The sequence below is a fragment of the Gorilla gorilla genome, chromosome 5 (genome assembly GCF_029281585.2).
Source record: "Gorilla gorilla gorilla isolate KB3781 chromosome 5, NHGRI_mGorGor1-v2.1_pri, whole genome shotgun sequence".
Classification (NCBI taxonomy): Eukaryota; Metazoa; Chordata; class Mammalia; order Primates; family Hominidae; genus Gorilla; species Gorilla gorilla.
The window spans coordinates 173,902,595-173,920,000 of record NC_073229.2 but is presented as its reverse complement, the minus strand read 5'-3'; the positions used below and the strand labels follow the sequence as shown (position 1 = coordinate 173,920,000).

Genomic DNA, 17,406 nt, shown 5'->3' with positions numbered 1-17,406 from the left:
TCACGCCTGTAATCCCAGCATTTTGAGAGGCCGAGGCTGGTGGATCACCTGAGGTCGGGAGTTCGAGACCAGCCTGACCAACATGGAGAAACCCAGTCTCTACTAAACATACAAAATTAGCTGGGTGTGGTGGCACATTTCTGTAATCCCAGCTACTTGGTAGGCTGAGGCAGGAGAATAGCTTGAATCCGAGAGGTGGAGATTGCGGTGAGCCGAGATTGCGCCTTTGCAGTCCAGCCTGGGCAACGAACAAAAAAAAAAAAACAAAACAGTTCAGATGTCCTGTGAGTAAATATTTTTCCCATCCAAAGAGAATCCATTTAAACATATACATTAACCATGCATTTTTCTATAGAAATTTAAATTACAAGTTACTGGAAATTATAATATATCAATCCATGAAAGGAGTGCGATTTAAGATTTTCTTGGAAAAAAAGGGGACTCATTAACACATACTACCATTTTTTAAATTTTTAGACAATGCAGATAGTAGTACACTCCATGCTGTAACCTTTCTTCGAACTCCTGAGATTCTTACTGTAAATTCAATTGGACAGTTGAAAATATGGGATTTCAGACAACAAGGAAATGAGCCTTCTCAGATATTGTCACTGTAAGTGTTGATTTGTAATTTCAGTAATGTAATCCACAAATTAATGTATTAGGTTGTTTATAGCTACTGGCTTTAAGCCATATTGAATTTTAATTGCATTTTAAGAGGGAGATCCCTGATTAAAATTTGGTAGAGCAAGCATAACTTGACGGGGTTGATACTACTATGCTTCATTTAGTAATTATTTGTTATAGTGATTCAGAGCCTTTACTCTTTGAAGTTTGTATTATTTCATGGAGAACTTATTTCTGCTCTTTCAATGATTGTTTAATGGATAAAATATACTCCAGATGTAATGATTGGGGGAAAAATATAATTCCAAATATTTTTTCTGAGCAGAAATCCCCCTTTGTAGGTGTACAACGTTCTCTCATAAGAAAATAGAATGTGTCACACTGAAAAAATAGTTACATAAACTAAGCATTAAATAAGATGATAAATAATATTTAGTGTATAATTGATGTATGAGTTTTTAAATAATTTAACAAGTGGAAATGTGATTTGTACATCTTACCATCGGATTGTCTTTCATTCCATGTCTCCAAATTGAAGTGAAAATGAATAATTGTGGCCTTGAATTATTTCAAAATTGTACTATTTAGAAATATATCTAATTTAGTTCATTTTTTTGGTATCATTAAGATTCAGCCAGGCCAGGCGTGGTTGCTCATGCTTGTAATCCCAGCACTTTGGGAGGCCGAGGCAGGCAGATCACTTGAGGTCAGGAGTTCAATACCAGCCTGGCCAACACGGTGAAACCCCGTCTCTACTAAAAATACAAAAACTAGCCAGGCATGGTGGCGCGTGCCTATAGACCCAGATACTCAGGAGGCTGAGGCAGGAGAATCACTTGAACCTGGGAGCCAGAGTTTGCAGGAGAATCATTTGAACCTGGGAGGCAGAGTTTGCAGTGAGCCAAGATCATGCCATTGCACTCCAGCCTGGGCAACAAGAACAAAACTCTGTCTCAAATAAAAAAAAGATTCAGCCAGTAGCTCCAGCCACTAAGTTGTCACTTAGTTACCATATAAAACATGTTTCCTGGCTGAGCATGGTGACTCATGCCTGTAATCCCAACATTTTGGAAGGATTATCTGCAGTGAGAAGTTTGAGACCAGCTAGGGCAACACAGTGAGACCCCATCTCTACCAAAATTTCTTAAAATAGCCTGGCACGGTAGCATGTGCCTGTAGTCCTAGCTACTTGGGAGGCTGAGGCAAAAGGCTCTTTTGAGCCCAGCTTGCAGCAAGCTGTAGATAGGCCATTGCACTGTAGCCTGGGTGACAAGACAAGACCCTGTCTCTTTTTTTTTTTTTTTTTCTTTGAGACAGAGTCTTACTCTGTCACCCAGGCTGGAGTGCAGTGGCATGATCTTGGCTCACTGCAACTTCTGCCTACCGGGTTCAAGCGATTCCCATGCCTCAGCCTCCCAAGTAGCTGGAACTACAGGCATGTGCCACCATGCCTGGCTAGTTTTTGTATTTTTAGTAGAGATGGGGTTTCGCCATTTTGGCCTGGTTGGTCTTGAACCTCAAGTCATCCACCTGCCTTGGCCTCCCAAAGTGCTGGGATTACAGGTATGAGCCACTGAGCCTGGTCTGTTAAAAAACAAACAAAAAAAAAAACAGGCTGGGCACAGCTACCAGTCATCCCAGCACTTTGGGAGGCCAGGGTGGCTAGATCACTGGAGCCTGGGAGTTTGAGACCAACCTGCACAACATGGAGAAACCCCATCTCTACAAAAATACAAAAAGTTAACCAGGCATGATGGTACACACATGTACTCCCAGCAACTCAGGAGGCTGAGGTGGGAGGATACCTGAGCCCAGGGAGTTTGAGCCTACAGTAAGCAATGATTGCAGCGCTGCATTCCAGCCTGGGTAAGTGAGGCCTTGTCTCAAAACAAACAAAAAACGTGTTTCCTGTGTTACACAAATATAAATTATACTTTATTTGATTTTGATGTCATTGTTATCTCCCACAAAAGGACTGGTGACCGAGTGCCACTCCACTGTGTTGATAGACATCCCAACCAACAGCATGTTGTAGCTACTGGTGGCCAAGATGGAATGTTGAGTATTTGGGATGTTAGACAAGGTACTATGCCTGTATCTCTGCTGAAGGCTCATGAAGCTGAAAGTAAGTATTGTGAAGATACAGAAAGTTTATATTGGGTGAGTTATATGACATATAATAAGCACCTTTCCATAATGATACATGTGGATCATTTTACATCATAGCTTTTAATGGCTGAATTGTGTAAATTTAAATAGTTATGTAATTTCTTTTTACTTGACATTTAAGTTCTTTAACGTTTGTTTTTGTTTTTTTGGAGACGGAGCTTCACCCTTGTTGCCCAGGCTGGAGTGCAATGGCGCTATCTTGGCCCACCGCAACCTCTGCCTCCTGGGTTCAAGCGATTCTCCTGCCTCAGCCTCCCGAGTAGCTGGGATTACAGGCATGCACCACCACACCTGGCTAATTTTATATTTTTAGTAGAGACTGGGTTTCTCCATGTTGGTCAGGCTGGTCTTGAACTCCTGACCTGAGGTGATCCGCCCAGCTCGGCCTCCCAAAGTGCTGGGATTACAGGCATGAGCTACCGTGCCTGGCTTTTTTTTTTTTTTTTTTTTAAGAGACAGGGTCTGGCTCTGTTGCCCAGGCTGGAGTGCAGTGGTGCAGTCACGGCTCACTACAGCCTTGACTTCCAGGGCTCAGGTGATCCTCCCGCATCAGCCTCCCAAGTAGATAGGACTATAGGTGTGTGTCACCATGCCTAGCTGATTTTTTGTTGTTGTTTGTTTGTTTTTGTAGATATGGGGTTTCACTTTATTGCCCAGGCTGGTCTCAAACTCCTGGGCTCAAGTGATCCTCAGGAAGTGCTGAGATTACAGGTATGAGTTATGAGCCACCACATCAACCACAGGTTTCATTCTTATATCCAAAACTGTAGTGAGAATCCTTAGATATTTATCTCTGTGTTTTTTTTTTTTTTTTGGAGACAGGGTCTCTCTCTCTGTTGCCTAGGCCAGAGTGCAGTAGTGGTGTGATCATAGTTCATTGCAGCCTTGAACTCCTGGACTTACACGATTCCCTCAAAGTACTGGGCATAGCCATTATGCCCATGCCCAGCCTTATGTTCTTATTTTCTTAGGATAATTTTTTAGAAGTAGAATTGCTAGGCCAAACATTTTGCATAGCGCATTGACAGATTTTTCTACACAAAAATAATAACAGTTTAAGCCAGGCACATTGGCACATGCCTGTAGTTCCAGGCTCCTCCTACTCAGGAGCCTGAGGCAGGAAGATTGCTTGAGCCTGAGAGTTTGAGGCCAGCTTAGGCAACATAACCTCTTTAAAAAGTTAATAATACTAGTTTAATCCAGGTGAGTGGCATGCACCAGCTTCTCAGGAGGCCGAGGCAGGAGGATTGCTTGAGTCCAGGAATTCAAGGCTGTAGTGCATTATGATTGCACCTATGCACTCCAGCCTGGACAATATAGTGAGACCCCACTCCCTGAAAAAAGGTGATAAAAATCATACCATTTTATATGCCATAGTGAAGTGTGCAAGAATGCCCTTTTCCCATGCAAATGCAGGCTCTTTGTCATATTTCTTAATAAATGTTGTGCTCCTCAATTTATTGTTGCATTACATCATTTTTTTAAACATGAACAATAGATTTATAAGCTTTTTTTTTTTCTTTTGATTCTGGTAGAGATGATTTAGCCGGACAGAAATTTTTCATTTTCTCACTCTGTCTTTGATATCATGCCAGAATGGATTATCCTTTTTTTTTTTTTTGAGACAGAGTCTTGCTCTGTCGCCCAGGCTGGAGTGCAGTGGCACAATCGCGGCTCACTGAAACCTCCGCCTCCTGGGTTCAAGCCATTCTTCTGCCTCAGCCTCCCTAGTAGCTGGGACTAAAGGCATGTGCCACCATGCCTAGCTAATTTTTGTATTTTTAGTAGGAATGGGGTTTCACCATGTTGGCCAGGCTGGTCTCAAACTCCTGACCTCAGGTTATCTGCCTGCCTTGGCATCCCAAAGTGCTGGGATTACAGGTGTGAGCCACTGCGCCCAGCCCTATATATTTTTTTTAAAATGGGGTCTCTCACACCCAGGTTGGAATGCAGTGGCATGATCACAGCCCACTGCAGCCTCAGCCTTGCCTCCCTGGCTCAATCAGTCCTCCCACCTCAGCCTCCCGAGTAGCTGAGGCTACAGGCACGCACCCCCACTACACCCAGCTAATTTTTTGTTTTTTGTAGAGACAGGGTCTCAATATGTTGCCCAGGCTGGAGTGCAGTGGCATGGTACCTCACTTAAGCCTCAACCTCCTGGGGTCAAGTGATCCTCTTGCCTTGCCCTTCTGAGTAGCTGGGACTACAGATATATGCCACTACACCTAGCTAATTTTTTTTATTATTAGATTTCTATAGAAATTATGATTCCATAAAAGATTTTGAGGAAATGATGGCCGGGGGGGGTGGCTTATGCTTGTAATCCCAGCACTTTGGGAGGCCGAGGCAGGTGGATCACCTGAGGTCAGGAGTTCGAGACCAGCCTGACCAACATGGAGAAAGCCCGTCGCTACTAAAAATACAAAATTAGCTGGGCGTGGTGGCACATGCCTGTAATCCCAGCTACTAGGGAGGCTGAGGCAGGACAATCGCTTGAACCTGGGAGGCAGAGGTTGTGGTGAGCCAAGATCGCACCATTGCACTCCAGCCTGGGCAACAAGAGTGAAACTCCATCTCAAAAAAAAAAAAAAAAAAAAAAAGATTTTGAGGAAATGAGGAAGACTGGTATCCTTCAGAATTGAATGTGATTTTGGAATAGAATTTCTTTGGGGCTGGGCACGGTAGTTCATGCCTGTAATTCTAGCACTTTGGGAGTCCAAGGCAAACAGATCGCTTGAGCCCAGTTGTTTGAGACCAGCCTGGGCAACATGGAGAAACCCCATGTCTGTTAAAAATACAAAAGTTAGCCAGGTATGGTGATACATACCTGTAGTCCTAGCTACTCAGGAGGCTGAGATAGGCGGATTGCTTAAGCCTTGGAGGTCAAGGCTGCAGTGAGCCATGACCATGCCATTCTGCACTCCAGCCTGGGCGCCAGAGCAAGACCCTGTTTCAAAAAGAGAGAGAGAATTTCTTTGAGTTGAATTATGTAGAAGTTTGTCACTGACCTGTGTTCCTAAAGTATGAAGCATACATATGTGGGCTAAGAAGTAGTTTCTCTTGATAAATAATCAACAAATAAAAAATAAAAAGCCCTCCATCTGAAACTGGATCCAAATTCTTGGAACATTTCCAAATTTTGGTTTGCTAGAAGTCAGTTGCTATTTCTGTGATAAAGACCAGAAGTATTCAGAATCTTGGCATTAACCAATATTGGATATTGCCTCTTAGAAATTCATTTTTATATTTCATTAGGGTCTTTCTCAGTTTTTCCAATAATATAATCTTCATATATTAATGACATAGGAATTGAAAAATAAGACAACTTACCAATTTAAAAAAAAACTTTTCCGTAAAAGACAGTCATTCCTAGCTGGGCACACACCTGTAATTCCAGCACTTTTGGGAGGCTGAGGCAGGAGGATTGCTTGATGCCAGGAGTAGAAGACCAAGGTAGACAACATAGCAAAACCCTGTCTCTATTTAAAAGAACAAAAATAAAATAAAATAAGCTTTTTCATAAAGTAATAGGGTTAAATGTTTTAGCAATGATTTTCTTTTCTTTTTTTTGAGACGTAGTTTTGCTCTTTTTGCCCAGGCTGGAGTGCAGTGATGCAATCTCAGCTCACTGCAACCTTGCCTCCCGGGTTCAAGCAATTCTCCTACCTCACCCTCCCAAGTAGCTGGGATTACAGGCACCTGCCACCACGCTGGGCTAATTTTTTGTATTTTTGGTAGAGATGGGGTTTCACCATGTTGGTTAGCTGGTCTTGAACTCCAGATCTCAGGCGATCCACTCACCTTGGCCTCCCAAAGTGGTAGGATTACAGGCGTGAGCCACTGCGCCTGGACATTTTTTTTTTTTCCTTGAGACAGAGTCTCGCTCTTCTTGCCCAGACTGGAGTGCAATGGTGTGATCTTGGCTCACTGCAACCTCTGCCTCCCGGGTTCAAGCGATTCTCCTGCCTCAGCCTCCTGAGTAGTTGGGATTACAGGCACCCACCACCATGCCTGGCTAATTTTTAGTATTTTTAGTAGAGACGGAGTTTCACCATGTTGGCCAGGCTGGTCTTGAACTCCTGACCTCAAGTGATCCACTTGCCTTGGCCTCCCAAAGTGTTAGGATTACAGGCATGAGCCACTGTGCCTGGCTACTATTTTCATTTATTTCCTTGCCCAGTATGCAAATTTAGTTGGCTTCTTTTTCCTTTCTTTTTTTTTTTTTTTTTTTTTTCTCAGACAGTGTCTCACTTTGTCGCCCAGGCTGGAGTGCAGTGGTGCGAGCTCGGCTCACTGCAACCTCTGCCTCCCAGGTTCAAGTGATTTTCCTGTCTCAGCCTCCTAAGTAGCTGGGACTACAAGCATGCGCCACCACACCTGGCTAACTTTTGTATTTTTAGTAGAGATGGTGTTTCACCATGTTGCCCAGGCTGGTCCTGACCTCAGGTGATCCACCCGCCTTAGCCTCCTAAAGTGTTCTTTTTCCTTTATATGTGTTATAGCCATTGGAAAGTTACATTATGTCTTTTCTTTAATTCTGAAGCCTTTAATTTTTATGACAGACTTGAGGCTCGAAGGTATGTGATGGAGGATAATGGAAGATGATGCCTAGAGATGGGGGTTTAATGTTGTTTGTTCAGCGAATCTGCACAGGAATGAGCTTCTTGATTCTTGTCTCTTAGTGTGGGAAGTTCACTTTCACCCATCCAACCCAGATCATCTTTTTACCTGCTCTGAAGATGGATCCCTCTGGCACTGGGATGCTTCCACAGATGTACCTGAAAAGTCGTCACTCTTTCACCAAGGTAAAACTTTTTAATGAATACTGTTATGTGTACTTTTTTCTTTTTTTTTTAAGACAGAGTCTCACTGTATCACCCAGGCTGGAATGCAGTGGCACGATCTCAGCTCACTGCAACCTCTGCCTCCTGGGTTCAAGCGATTCTCGTGCCTCAGCCTCCCGAGTAGCCGGGACTACTAGTCATGCACCACCATGCCCGGCTAATTTTTTTGTATTTTTAGTGGAGATGGCGTTTCACCATGTTGGCCAGGCTGGTCTCGAACTCCTGACCTCAAATGATCCGCCTGCCTCATCCTCCCAAAGTGCTGAGATTACAGGAGTGAGCCACCACACCTGGCCTTTTTTTTGAGACAGAGTCTTACTCAGTCACCCAGACTGGAGTGTAGTGGTGCAGTCTCAGCTCACTGCAACCTCTGCCTCTCAGGTTCAAGCTTTTCTTGTGCCTCAGCTTCCCTAGTAGCTGGGATTACAGGTGTGTGCCACCACAACTGGCTAATTTTTTTGTATTTTTAGTAGAGATGGGGTTTTGCTATGTTGGCCAGGCTGGTCTCAAACTGCTGGCCTCAAGTGATCTGACCACCTCAGCCTCCCCAAAGTGCTGGGATTACAGGCATGAGCCACTGTGCCCAGCCTGTTATGTGTAATTTTATCATACTTTTATTTTGTTTTGTTTTGTTTGAGACAGCGTCTCACTCTGACATGCAGGCTGGACTGCAGTGGCATGATCACAGCTCGCTACATCCTCGCCCTCCTGGGCTTAAGTGGTCCTCCTGCCCCAGCCTCCCAAATAGCTAAGACCAGAGATGCTTGCAACCACAACCAGCTAATTTTTTTTTTTTAATTTTTTTGTAGAGATGAGCTCTCACTATGCTGCCCAGGCTGCTCTCAAACTCCTGAGCTCAAGTGATCCTCCTGCCTGGGCCTCCCGAGGTATTGCAATTATAAGCATGAGCTGGCTGTACCCAGCCATTTTATACTTTTAAATACCAAATTAGACATCCTCGTATTTTTTACTTAATGGCAAAACATTTTTATTCTCTTGCCTCAGAGTAAATTTGAGTATCACAGGGCTTGAAATCTGACTGTCAAGTTACTTACTACTGTATGGCTGATGGCTAGAAATGCTGTAAGCTGGCTCACTTGAGACAGCCAAGGTTCTCCTTTGTGAGTGCCATTAACCTGGACCCTCATGCCATAGCATAGACACTGGCAAATCTTTCATATTGCATTGCCAAGTTTGTGTGAATGGCAAGAAAAAAGTTAATATTTGATGTAACTGAGGGTACTGGTTTCTTCTCAAGTTAAATGGCCTGATCTCAGGCCGGGTGTGGTGGCTCACGCCTGTAATCCCAGCACTTTGGGAGGCCAAGGCAGGTGGATCACCTGAGTTTGGGAGTTCGAGACCAGCCTGACCAACATGGAGAAACCCCGTCTCTACTAAAAATACAAAATTAGCCGGGTGTGGTGGCTCATGCCTGTAATCGTAGCTATTCAGGAGGCTGAGGCAGGAGAATTGCTTTCACCCGGGAGACAGAGGTTTCAGTGAGCCGAGATCGCACCATTGCACTCCAGCCTGGATAGCAAGAGCGAAACTCCATCTCAAAAAAAAAAAAAAAAAAAAAAGGCGTGCTTTCCTCATTACAGTCAGTTGTAGGTTATGGTCAGCCAAAGACCATGCACTTGTAATCGGGGTTTATGTGTTTTTGCATTTTCCAAGTTTCCTGTTTTTGAGGGTTTGTCTGTGGTTCCAAAGTTCTTTTGCTTATTCATTTATTCAGAAATATTTACTGAATGCCTACCATGTGGTAGGCATTCTTCTAGGTGTTAGGGCGTGTAACAGTGAGCAGAACGAAATGTCGAAACGCATAGAGCAAATATTCTAGTAGACAGTTAAAAAATAGATAATGTATCAGTAAGAGTCCAATTAGAATGTCAGAAACTACCTTAGATGTAGAAGGAATTGGTCTCACATGTGTTAGAAGGGCTGGGAAAACAAAAGGTAATAGGAGGGGTGCTGGGAGAACAAATAGGAAGAAAAGGGAACACCCAGAAATAGTAATTGTTAGTACCCCTGCTACTTCACTGTTGAAAATGCTGTAAACGTTTGTTCTGAATTAGGAGAAAAGGTGCTCCCTCAACCAGGCTGAAACTACCACCAGTGTTGTTGCCAGAAACCTGGAGCAGGAAGGAGCTGCTTCTCCCTCCGCCTTCCAGTCACCCACCATTAATACCTGCTATTGGCAAGGCCCATCTGGATGGCAGATGGCAAAGCAGACTGGAAAGTGGAGTTTACCGACTTCCACCTCCTACAGTATATAGTGGAGCACAGCAAAGTGGAAAAGGAGGCCGGGCGTGGTGGCTCACACCTGTAATCCCAGCAATTTGGGAGGCCAAGGTGGGCAGATGACCTGAGGCCAGGAGTTCGAGACCAGCCTGGTCCAACATGGTGAAACCCTGTGTCTACTAAAAATACAAAAATTAGCCGAACGTGGTGGTGGGTGCCTGTAATCCCAGCTACTCTGGAGGCTGAGGCAGGAGAATTGCTTGAACCCCGGAGTTGGAGGTTGCAGTGAGCCAAGGTCGCGCCACTGCACTCCAGCCTGGGCAACAGAGCGAGACTCCATCTCAAAAAAAAAGAAAAGAAAAAGGAAAATAACATGGCCAAATACACTGCTAATTACCATGAAGAAGAATACAGCAGAGTAGGAGGATAAAGAATAAAGACGGGTGAGGGGAGCTACTCTAGTGAGAGTCAGAAGAGGCCACTTGGCAGAAGGAACATTTGAGCAGAGACTTAAGAGAAGTGAAGGCATAAGTGACATGAAAGCATTCCAGGCAGAGGAAACAGCAAATGCTGAGGGCCTGAGACAGGCAGAGAACTGCAAGGACACCACGGTTGGAGCTCAGGCAGCAGGGTACAGTGGTGGGAGATAAGGACTGGTGGCTGAGGAGCCCTGGGACTTTGTAGCCCATGATAAGGACTTCAGACTTATGGGAGGGGGAGGAGAAAAGTGGAAAACAGGGAGATGAGGAAGGAGTCTTATCACAGTGGCTTGAATAATGTGTTAATCTTTACAGCGTCCAAGAGCAATGTAAAATGTAGGGGCAGTAAAAGATAAACAGAAAAACTAAGGGGGAAAAAATTCTAAAACTTCTCCAGAAAAATTCTGGAGCGGAGAGCATGTGTGGAGCATGCATGCATGTCCATGCTATAACTTCATCTACAGAGAAACAAACAGTTTCATCTAAGGATTAACTAAGTATGTACTTCATTTTTACTTCCTTCCTCCCCTAACCGCACAATCTTGAACTTGCAAGTTTACTTTTAAGGAACCTTGGTTAGACTGGAAATAAAACTTTATTCTGTGTCTATTATTGCAAGGCACAGTATTAGACACTGTGAAAAAAAGTGAAACATATAAAATATGCATCCTGCTCTTAAGACATATTTAGTCATGGACAGAGGCATGGATAGTTCAATTAGGATATAAGAATTGTTATAAAGTAGTAAATTAATGGTACATACAAGTGCTGAGGGTTCAAGGAAAGAGAAAAACATGAAGTAGAGGTTGTCTTCAAAGTCTTCAAAGTTTTCTTAGAGAAGGAAGTTCAGCCATATTTTAAAGGATCAGCAAGATTTTAAATGTACTAATCTTTAAGCTTCAAGACATAGGGACTTGGCACAGAGCACTTAGCACAGAGCACTTAGCACAGAGCCTGGCACATAGTAGGTACTCAGTCATTTGTTGAGTGAATTAAATTTGTACTTATTTGATATGACAGCAAGTTGAGAGGAAAGTAAGTTGCGAATAATGACTAAAATTGAAATATACTGCCTCTGCCTCACTTTATTCTATAGTAAGTACAGTGCGCTGTTAGAGATAAAACCTTATAATCTAGTAGTGTTCTAATCTGCTTGTAAGAACATTTATCTAAAAAGCATAAGAATGAAAGATTTGAGGTAAGGCGATTATATTTTAAGAAATATAGTAACAAATATATATTTAGAAATATATTTCTAGAAATGTTCATCTAGAAATATGTCTAGAAATTCTTTCTCATGATCATTTTATTTTGTTATTACCCAAGAGTTTATATTTCCATGTATTACCTACATTTTTGGTTTCTTTTTTTTCTTTCCTTATTCAACTTGTATGCTGGCCGTTTTGCTACCTTTCTGAGACTTTCCATTAAAAGATGAACAGAAAGACAGTCAGTTGAAATCACCTGCTTTTCCTGAAGACTTCAAGTTTGGTATCCATATTATCCCATGGAAATTTGAATATTTAATATCACTGAATAAGCCTTTGGTCCAAAGTGGTGATGTATAATAATGGAATTATTAGCCTATTATTCTGAGAATTAAACACATTGATATCATCACCTTTCTAAATATCAGTAGAAGTTTGAATGTTTACTAATATAAAAATCATCTTGAAAGATTTCTTCCTTTTCTTTTTTTCTCCCAGGAGGAAGAAGCAGTACTTTTTTGTCTCATAGCATTAGTAACCAAGCTAATGTTCACCAGTCTGTCATTAGCTCCTGGCTCAGCACTGATCCTGCAAAAGACCGAATTGAAATCACAAGCTTACTTCCCAGTAGGTCTCTGTCTGTGAACAGTTTGGATGTTTTAGGTCCTTGTCTTGTTTGTGGAACCGATGCAGAAGCAATTTATGTTACTAGACATCTTTTTTCGTAGAAGTACTATAATTATAAGATTTCAGGTAGAACATACAATTAGCCTTTTGAAATCCAACTTCTGTGCAAAATTTTATTATCAGAAAATACGAGATTTGCAGGGGAAACATCAGTAAACTACCATTAATGTCAATGCCCAGTTTTGACTTTTGTTAGCCTGACACTCCCAAACAGTTGTAGAATCCGATAGATGACTGATGGCAAAAGATTGTGAACATGTGGAAGAAAATCAGTGGGATTCTGGTGCTGATGAATAGGTTGCCTTCAGAGTATTATTGACAGACAGCTTGTGGAACTAATTCTTAATTTTTGATGTTGTGGGAATTAACACATCAATGGTGGTTATGGGAACTACCAATGGGTTCCTACAATTTTTATCAGTAGTATGTGGCGTATACGCCTTCCTAATGGCAGTTGCCAATGTTAATGATTATTCTTTTTATTGCAAGTATTTCCTATGATCCTTCCACACTTTATTTCCTTAATAATAAACTTTTTCAGAAAGAATTGAGTAGAGCAAAAATGACAAAGATGTGTAGCTGTGTTCAATTTTTTTTTTTTTTTTTTTTTTTTGAGGCAGAGTCTTGCTCTGCTGGAGTGCGGTGGTGCAATCTCGGCTCACTGCAACCTCCACCTCCCAGGTTCAAGCGATTCTCCTGCCTCAGTCTCCTGAGTAGCTGGAACTACAGGTGTGCGCCACCACGCCCAGCTAATTTTTGTATTTTTAGTAGAGACAGAGTTTCACCATGTTGGCCAGGATGGTCTCGGTCTCTTGACCTCATGATCCACCTGCCTCGACCTCCCAAAGTGCTGTGATTACAGGTGTGAGCCACTGCACCCGGCCTGAAATTTTTTTAAGGTGAAAATGTTTTGACAAGTTCCTTTTTCAGAATAGGTTTTTGAGCAGAACTCTTTCAGCTTGTTAGACCCAACTTTGCTTTTGTTTAGCTTCACAGCATAGCTGAAAGTTGCCAAACTGGACATTGTGCAATAAAGTAGAATTCTATATTGATAAGCAAACTATTTCCAAACTAAAAATGTGATAGATAAAAGTGTGATTAATCAAATGATATGATCAGAGTAAAGAATTTTGCCATTTTGATCCTTTTACTTTGTTTTAGCCACCTATAGTGTTACCAACCATCTTTATCCTTGTCTGCAGGGATAATAATGAACTAATGTAGTGTTTTAAGATAATTTAATGATACTACCTTTCCAAACTTTGTTAGATTTTAAATGTATTATTGACCTGAGACCTTAATGACAAATCACTGCTATTAGACAATTGAAGTGTTCATTTACTTTGTAATTCCAATAATCATAGTTATGGAATTATGGTAAGGTTTTGCTTTTCTGTCCTAATAAATATATATATTTTTTGAGATGGAGTTTCGCTCTTGTTGCTGAGGCTGGAGTGAAATGGCATGATCTCAGCTCACTGCAACCTCCGTCTCTTAGGTTCAAGCAATTCTCCTGCCTCAGCCTCCCGAGTAGCTGGGATTACAGGTGCTCACCACCACACCCAGCTAATTTTTGTATTTTTAGTAGAGATGGGGTTTCACTGTGTTGGCCAGGCTGGTCTTGAACTGACCTCGTGATCCACCTGCCTCAGCCCCCCAAAATGCTGGGATTACAGGCTTGAGCCACCGCTCCCGGCTGATTTTTGTATTAGTAGAGACGACAGGATTTCACCATGTTGGCCAGAGCTGGTCTCGAACTCCTGACCACAGGTAATCAGCCCGCCTCGGCCTCCAAAAGTGCTGGGATTACAGGCATGAGCCACGGCGCCCTACCTATTTTCAAGTCTTTTAATGCCACTTTACCTCAGGGGTTTTGGGTTTTTGATCTGTGTATAGTATTATTGCTGGGACTAATTTTTTAAAGAATTTTTGTTACTACTAAATAATTACAGAAAAAGCAAAGTCAAAAGAAAATTTTAAGTACTTAGAATTTCAAACAGACAATATTCTTTTCCTATCTGTTTCTATCCATCAATGTATATAATTTTTTAATAAAATGAAATATACATATTTGTGGATGCACGTTCCCTAGCAGTAAACACATTTTTTTCTATTATCATTTTGAACTGCTGTGTAATATTCTGAGGTATACGTGTGTGTACCATAATTTATTTCATTTGGTTGCCTATTATTATTTCATGTTTCCAGCTTCTCACTATTATGATTAGTGCTATAACGCCTATTTGATTTAATTTGCATTTCTTTTAAAACTTGGCTTTTATTCTTGGTGTTTTTTTTTTGGTTTTCTTTGTTTGTTTGTTTGAGACGGAGTCTTGCTCTGTAACCAGGCTGGAGTGCAGTGGTGCGATCTCAGCTCACTGCAACCTCCACCTCCCGGGTTCAAGCGATTCTCCTGCCTCAGCCTCCCGAGTAGCTGGGATTACAGGCGTGCGCCACAACACCTGGCTAATTTTTTGTATTTTTAGTAGAGACGGGGTTTCACTATGTTAGCCAGCCTGGTGTCGAACTCCTTACCTCAGGTGATCCACCCACCTCAGCCTCCCAAAGTGATGGGATTACAGGCGTGAGCCACCGTGCCAGCCAAATCATTTGATTTGTTTCTTAATACTTTCTGTCCCCTGGCATCATGCTGTCCTGTCCTAGGTTTATATAAATGTTAACTTGTAATTCCTTTTATTTTGTGGTTTTGTATTTTGCATGTAATGATTGCATTTGGAATGTAATTTAATGTATCTGAAGTTTTTTTCTTTTTATTATGGATAATTTCAAACATATGAAAAGGATGGTTTTATTAACCTGTGTAATCATCACCCAGCTTCATCAATTAACAACACACAGCCAGTCTTATCTCTGCTGCTGTTCATTCCCCACCCCTGCTCTGGATCACTGTAAAGCAAATTCCAGATGTCATTTCAATCATAATTCTTCACTGTACATCTTTGAAGGATGAGAAACACATACACGCTTTTTTTTTGGTCGGGGGGTAGGTAGGGGAGACAGGGTCTTGCTCTGTGACCCAGGCTGAAGTGCAGTGGCATGATCACAGCTTACTGCAGCCTCAACCTCCCAAGCTCAAGCAATCCTCTCACCTCAGCATCCTAAGTAGCTGGGACTACAGGTGTGTGCCACCACAACCAGCTAATTTTTAAAATTTTTTTGTAGAGATAGGGTCTTGCTATATTCCCAAGCTGGTCTTCAACTCCTAGCCTCAAGCAGTCCTCCTGCCTTGGTTTTCCAAAGTGCTTGGATTACAGACCTGAACTACTGTGCCTGGCCTCTTGTCAATCTTAATATCACAAAAGTAGACAAGTAGATATTATGTGCTTCCTGATGTTATATAAAAGGAGTAAATAACACCACCTATGAAATACTCTTGCCCAGAAGAAACTACTTGTCTTTCATTTTGTGGCATTCCAGGAATAAGTAAAAACTATACACTTGTTCAGCTCAGGGTAGGTTTTTTCCTAGCACTGAAAAGTAGACCAGATAATTTAGATAATTGCTGTTACCCTAAATATCACTTTAAAGACTGTTTTCAGCCTAGCTGTCCTTCCCTATCTCCTAGCAACAAAACTGAACCTGATTTACCTGTCTTTACAGACACTACAGGAGACAAAAGAACATGTTAAATGACAACATATTGTCCTGTAGTTGCACTATTAAGACAACATCATGTTGCCCTGTCCACCATGCTCAGCTAATTTTGTATTTTTAGTAGAGATGGGGTTTCTCCATGTTGGTCAGGCTGGTTTCAAACTCCCGACCTCAGATGATCTGCCTGCCTGCCTTGGCCTCCCAAAGTGCTGGGATTACAGGCGTGAGCCACTTAGTATTTGTAACCATAAGAGAAAGTATATTTTAACAGCATTAAATTTCATGCCAATTGACAAGTTTTGCCAATTTTAATAAGAAACTAAGCTTTATGTAATATAACACCGTAATTTATGAATTTGTTCATTGTCACTACCTTTATTCATGAAACTGTCAAATAGAGTGTCTTTCAAGGGTTGCAGGATCTTAGAAATAGAAAGTACCTTGGTGATCATCTCCAGCCTAAATTTCATCATCCCTTCTATGGTATTCCCAACAAATTATCATCCAACCTATACTTAAAAACATATGGTGGCCAGGCATGGTGGCTCACACCTGTAATGCTAGCACTTTGGGAGGCCGAGGTGGGTGAAGCACCTGAGGTCAAGAGTTCGAGATCAGCCTGGCCAACATGGCGAAACCCCGTCTCCACTAAAAATGCAAAAAGAAATTAACCGGGCGTGTGGCAGGCATCTATAATCCCAGCTAATCGGGAGGCTGAGGCAGGAGAATTGCTCAAACCTGGGAGGCAGAGGTTGCAGTGACCCAAGATCGTGCCACTTCACTCCAGCCTGGGCAAAAGAGCAAAACGCCATCTCAAAAAATATACGTATATATGGAGATAAAGTTTCCCATTTTCCAATACAGTTTCACATTTGAACAGCCCTAATTGATACAACTTTATGGCAGGGTTTTAGTGTGTGAGTGGGATCCAAAACACTCAATCCTGTAAAAGGGTACAGTCCTATTGTATGTTAACACACTGATGATGTGAGCCTATGAGATGAGCCAATCACCAGTTGTTATGTTCGAATCTGCTTTGTGTTGGGATGCTTTAATGTAGGGTTTCACTAAATAAATGAATTTTCATATACTGAACTGAAATTTGCTTCTATCTGTCTTATCTCGGGAGCCACACACACAAAATTCCTCTCATCACATATTCACATATTCAAAATTGATTATTATAGTCTCTCCAGTAAAGGTTTCCTTCTCTTTCTTTCCATTTTTGGCTAAATCCTATTATCCTTCAAGACTCCTTCTAGGTGTCATTTTCTCCAGACAGCTTTTACTGGCCTCCAGCAATCCGGACTAAATTGCACTCTGCTTCAAAAGCCCATTGTGCAGAACTTAAATTGTGTGCAAAGCAGTGTGTTAAGGAGCCTGTCTCCCCCTACTGGGCCACAAGATCAAGAACAGCGCCCATGTCTTCGTGTAACAGTGTTTAACAGTATCTGAACCATAGTAAGCAATGAGTCACTGTTAATTGACCTTGTTTTCACAATCTTGTTTTCCCTTTAAAAATTACTCCTCTTTGTC

At 42.0% G+C, this 17,406-nt stretch overlaps 1 protein-coding gene across 2 annotated transcripts in view; it reads left to right on the top strand.

Moving 5' to 3' along the window:
- Positions 1–16,971, top strand: part of NUP43 (nucleoporin 43) — a 24,284-nt gene extending 7,313 nt beyond the window's left edge. The window contains exons 5-8 of one of the 2 annotated variants that reach the window (XM_055390831.1): positions 478–613; positions 2,601–2,752; positions 7,479–7,601; positions 12,067–16,971. In XM_055390831.1, the coding sequence (XP_055246806.1) occupies positions 478–613; positions 2,601–2,752; positions 7,479–7,601; positions 12,067–12,296 (641 nt within the window). In that variant the 3' untranslated portion in view covers positions 12,297–16,971. Of the gene's footprint in view, positions 1–477; positions 614–2,600; positions 2,753–7,478; positions 7,602–11,779; positions 12,024–12,066 lie in introns of those variants that run through there. The other variant, XM_063707945.1, reaches the window with a different exon arrangement.
- Positions 16,972–17,406: the final 435 nt, after the last annotated feature.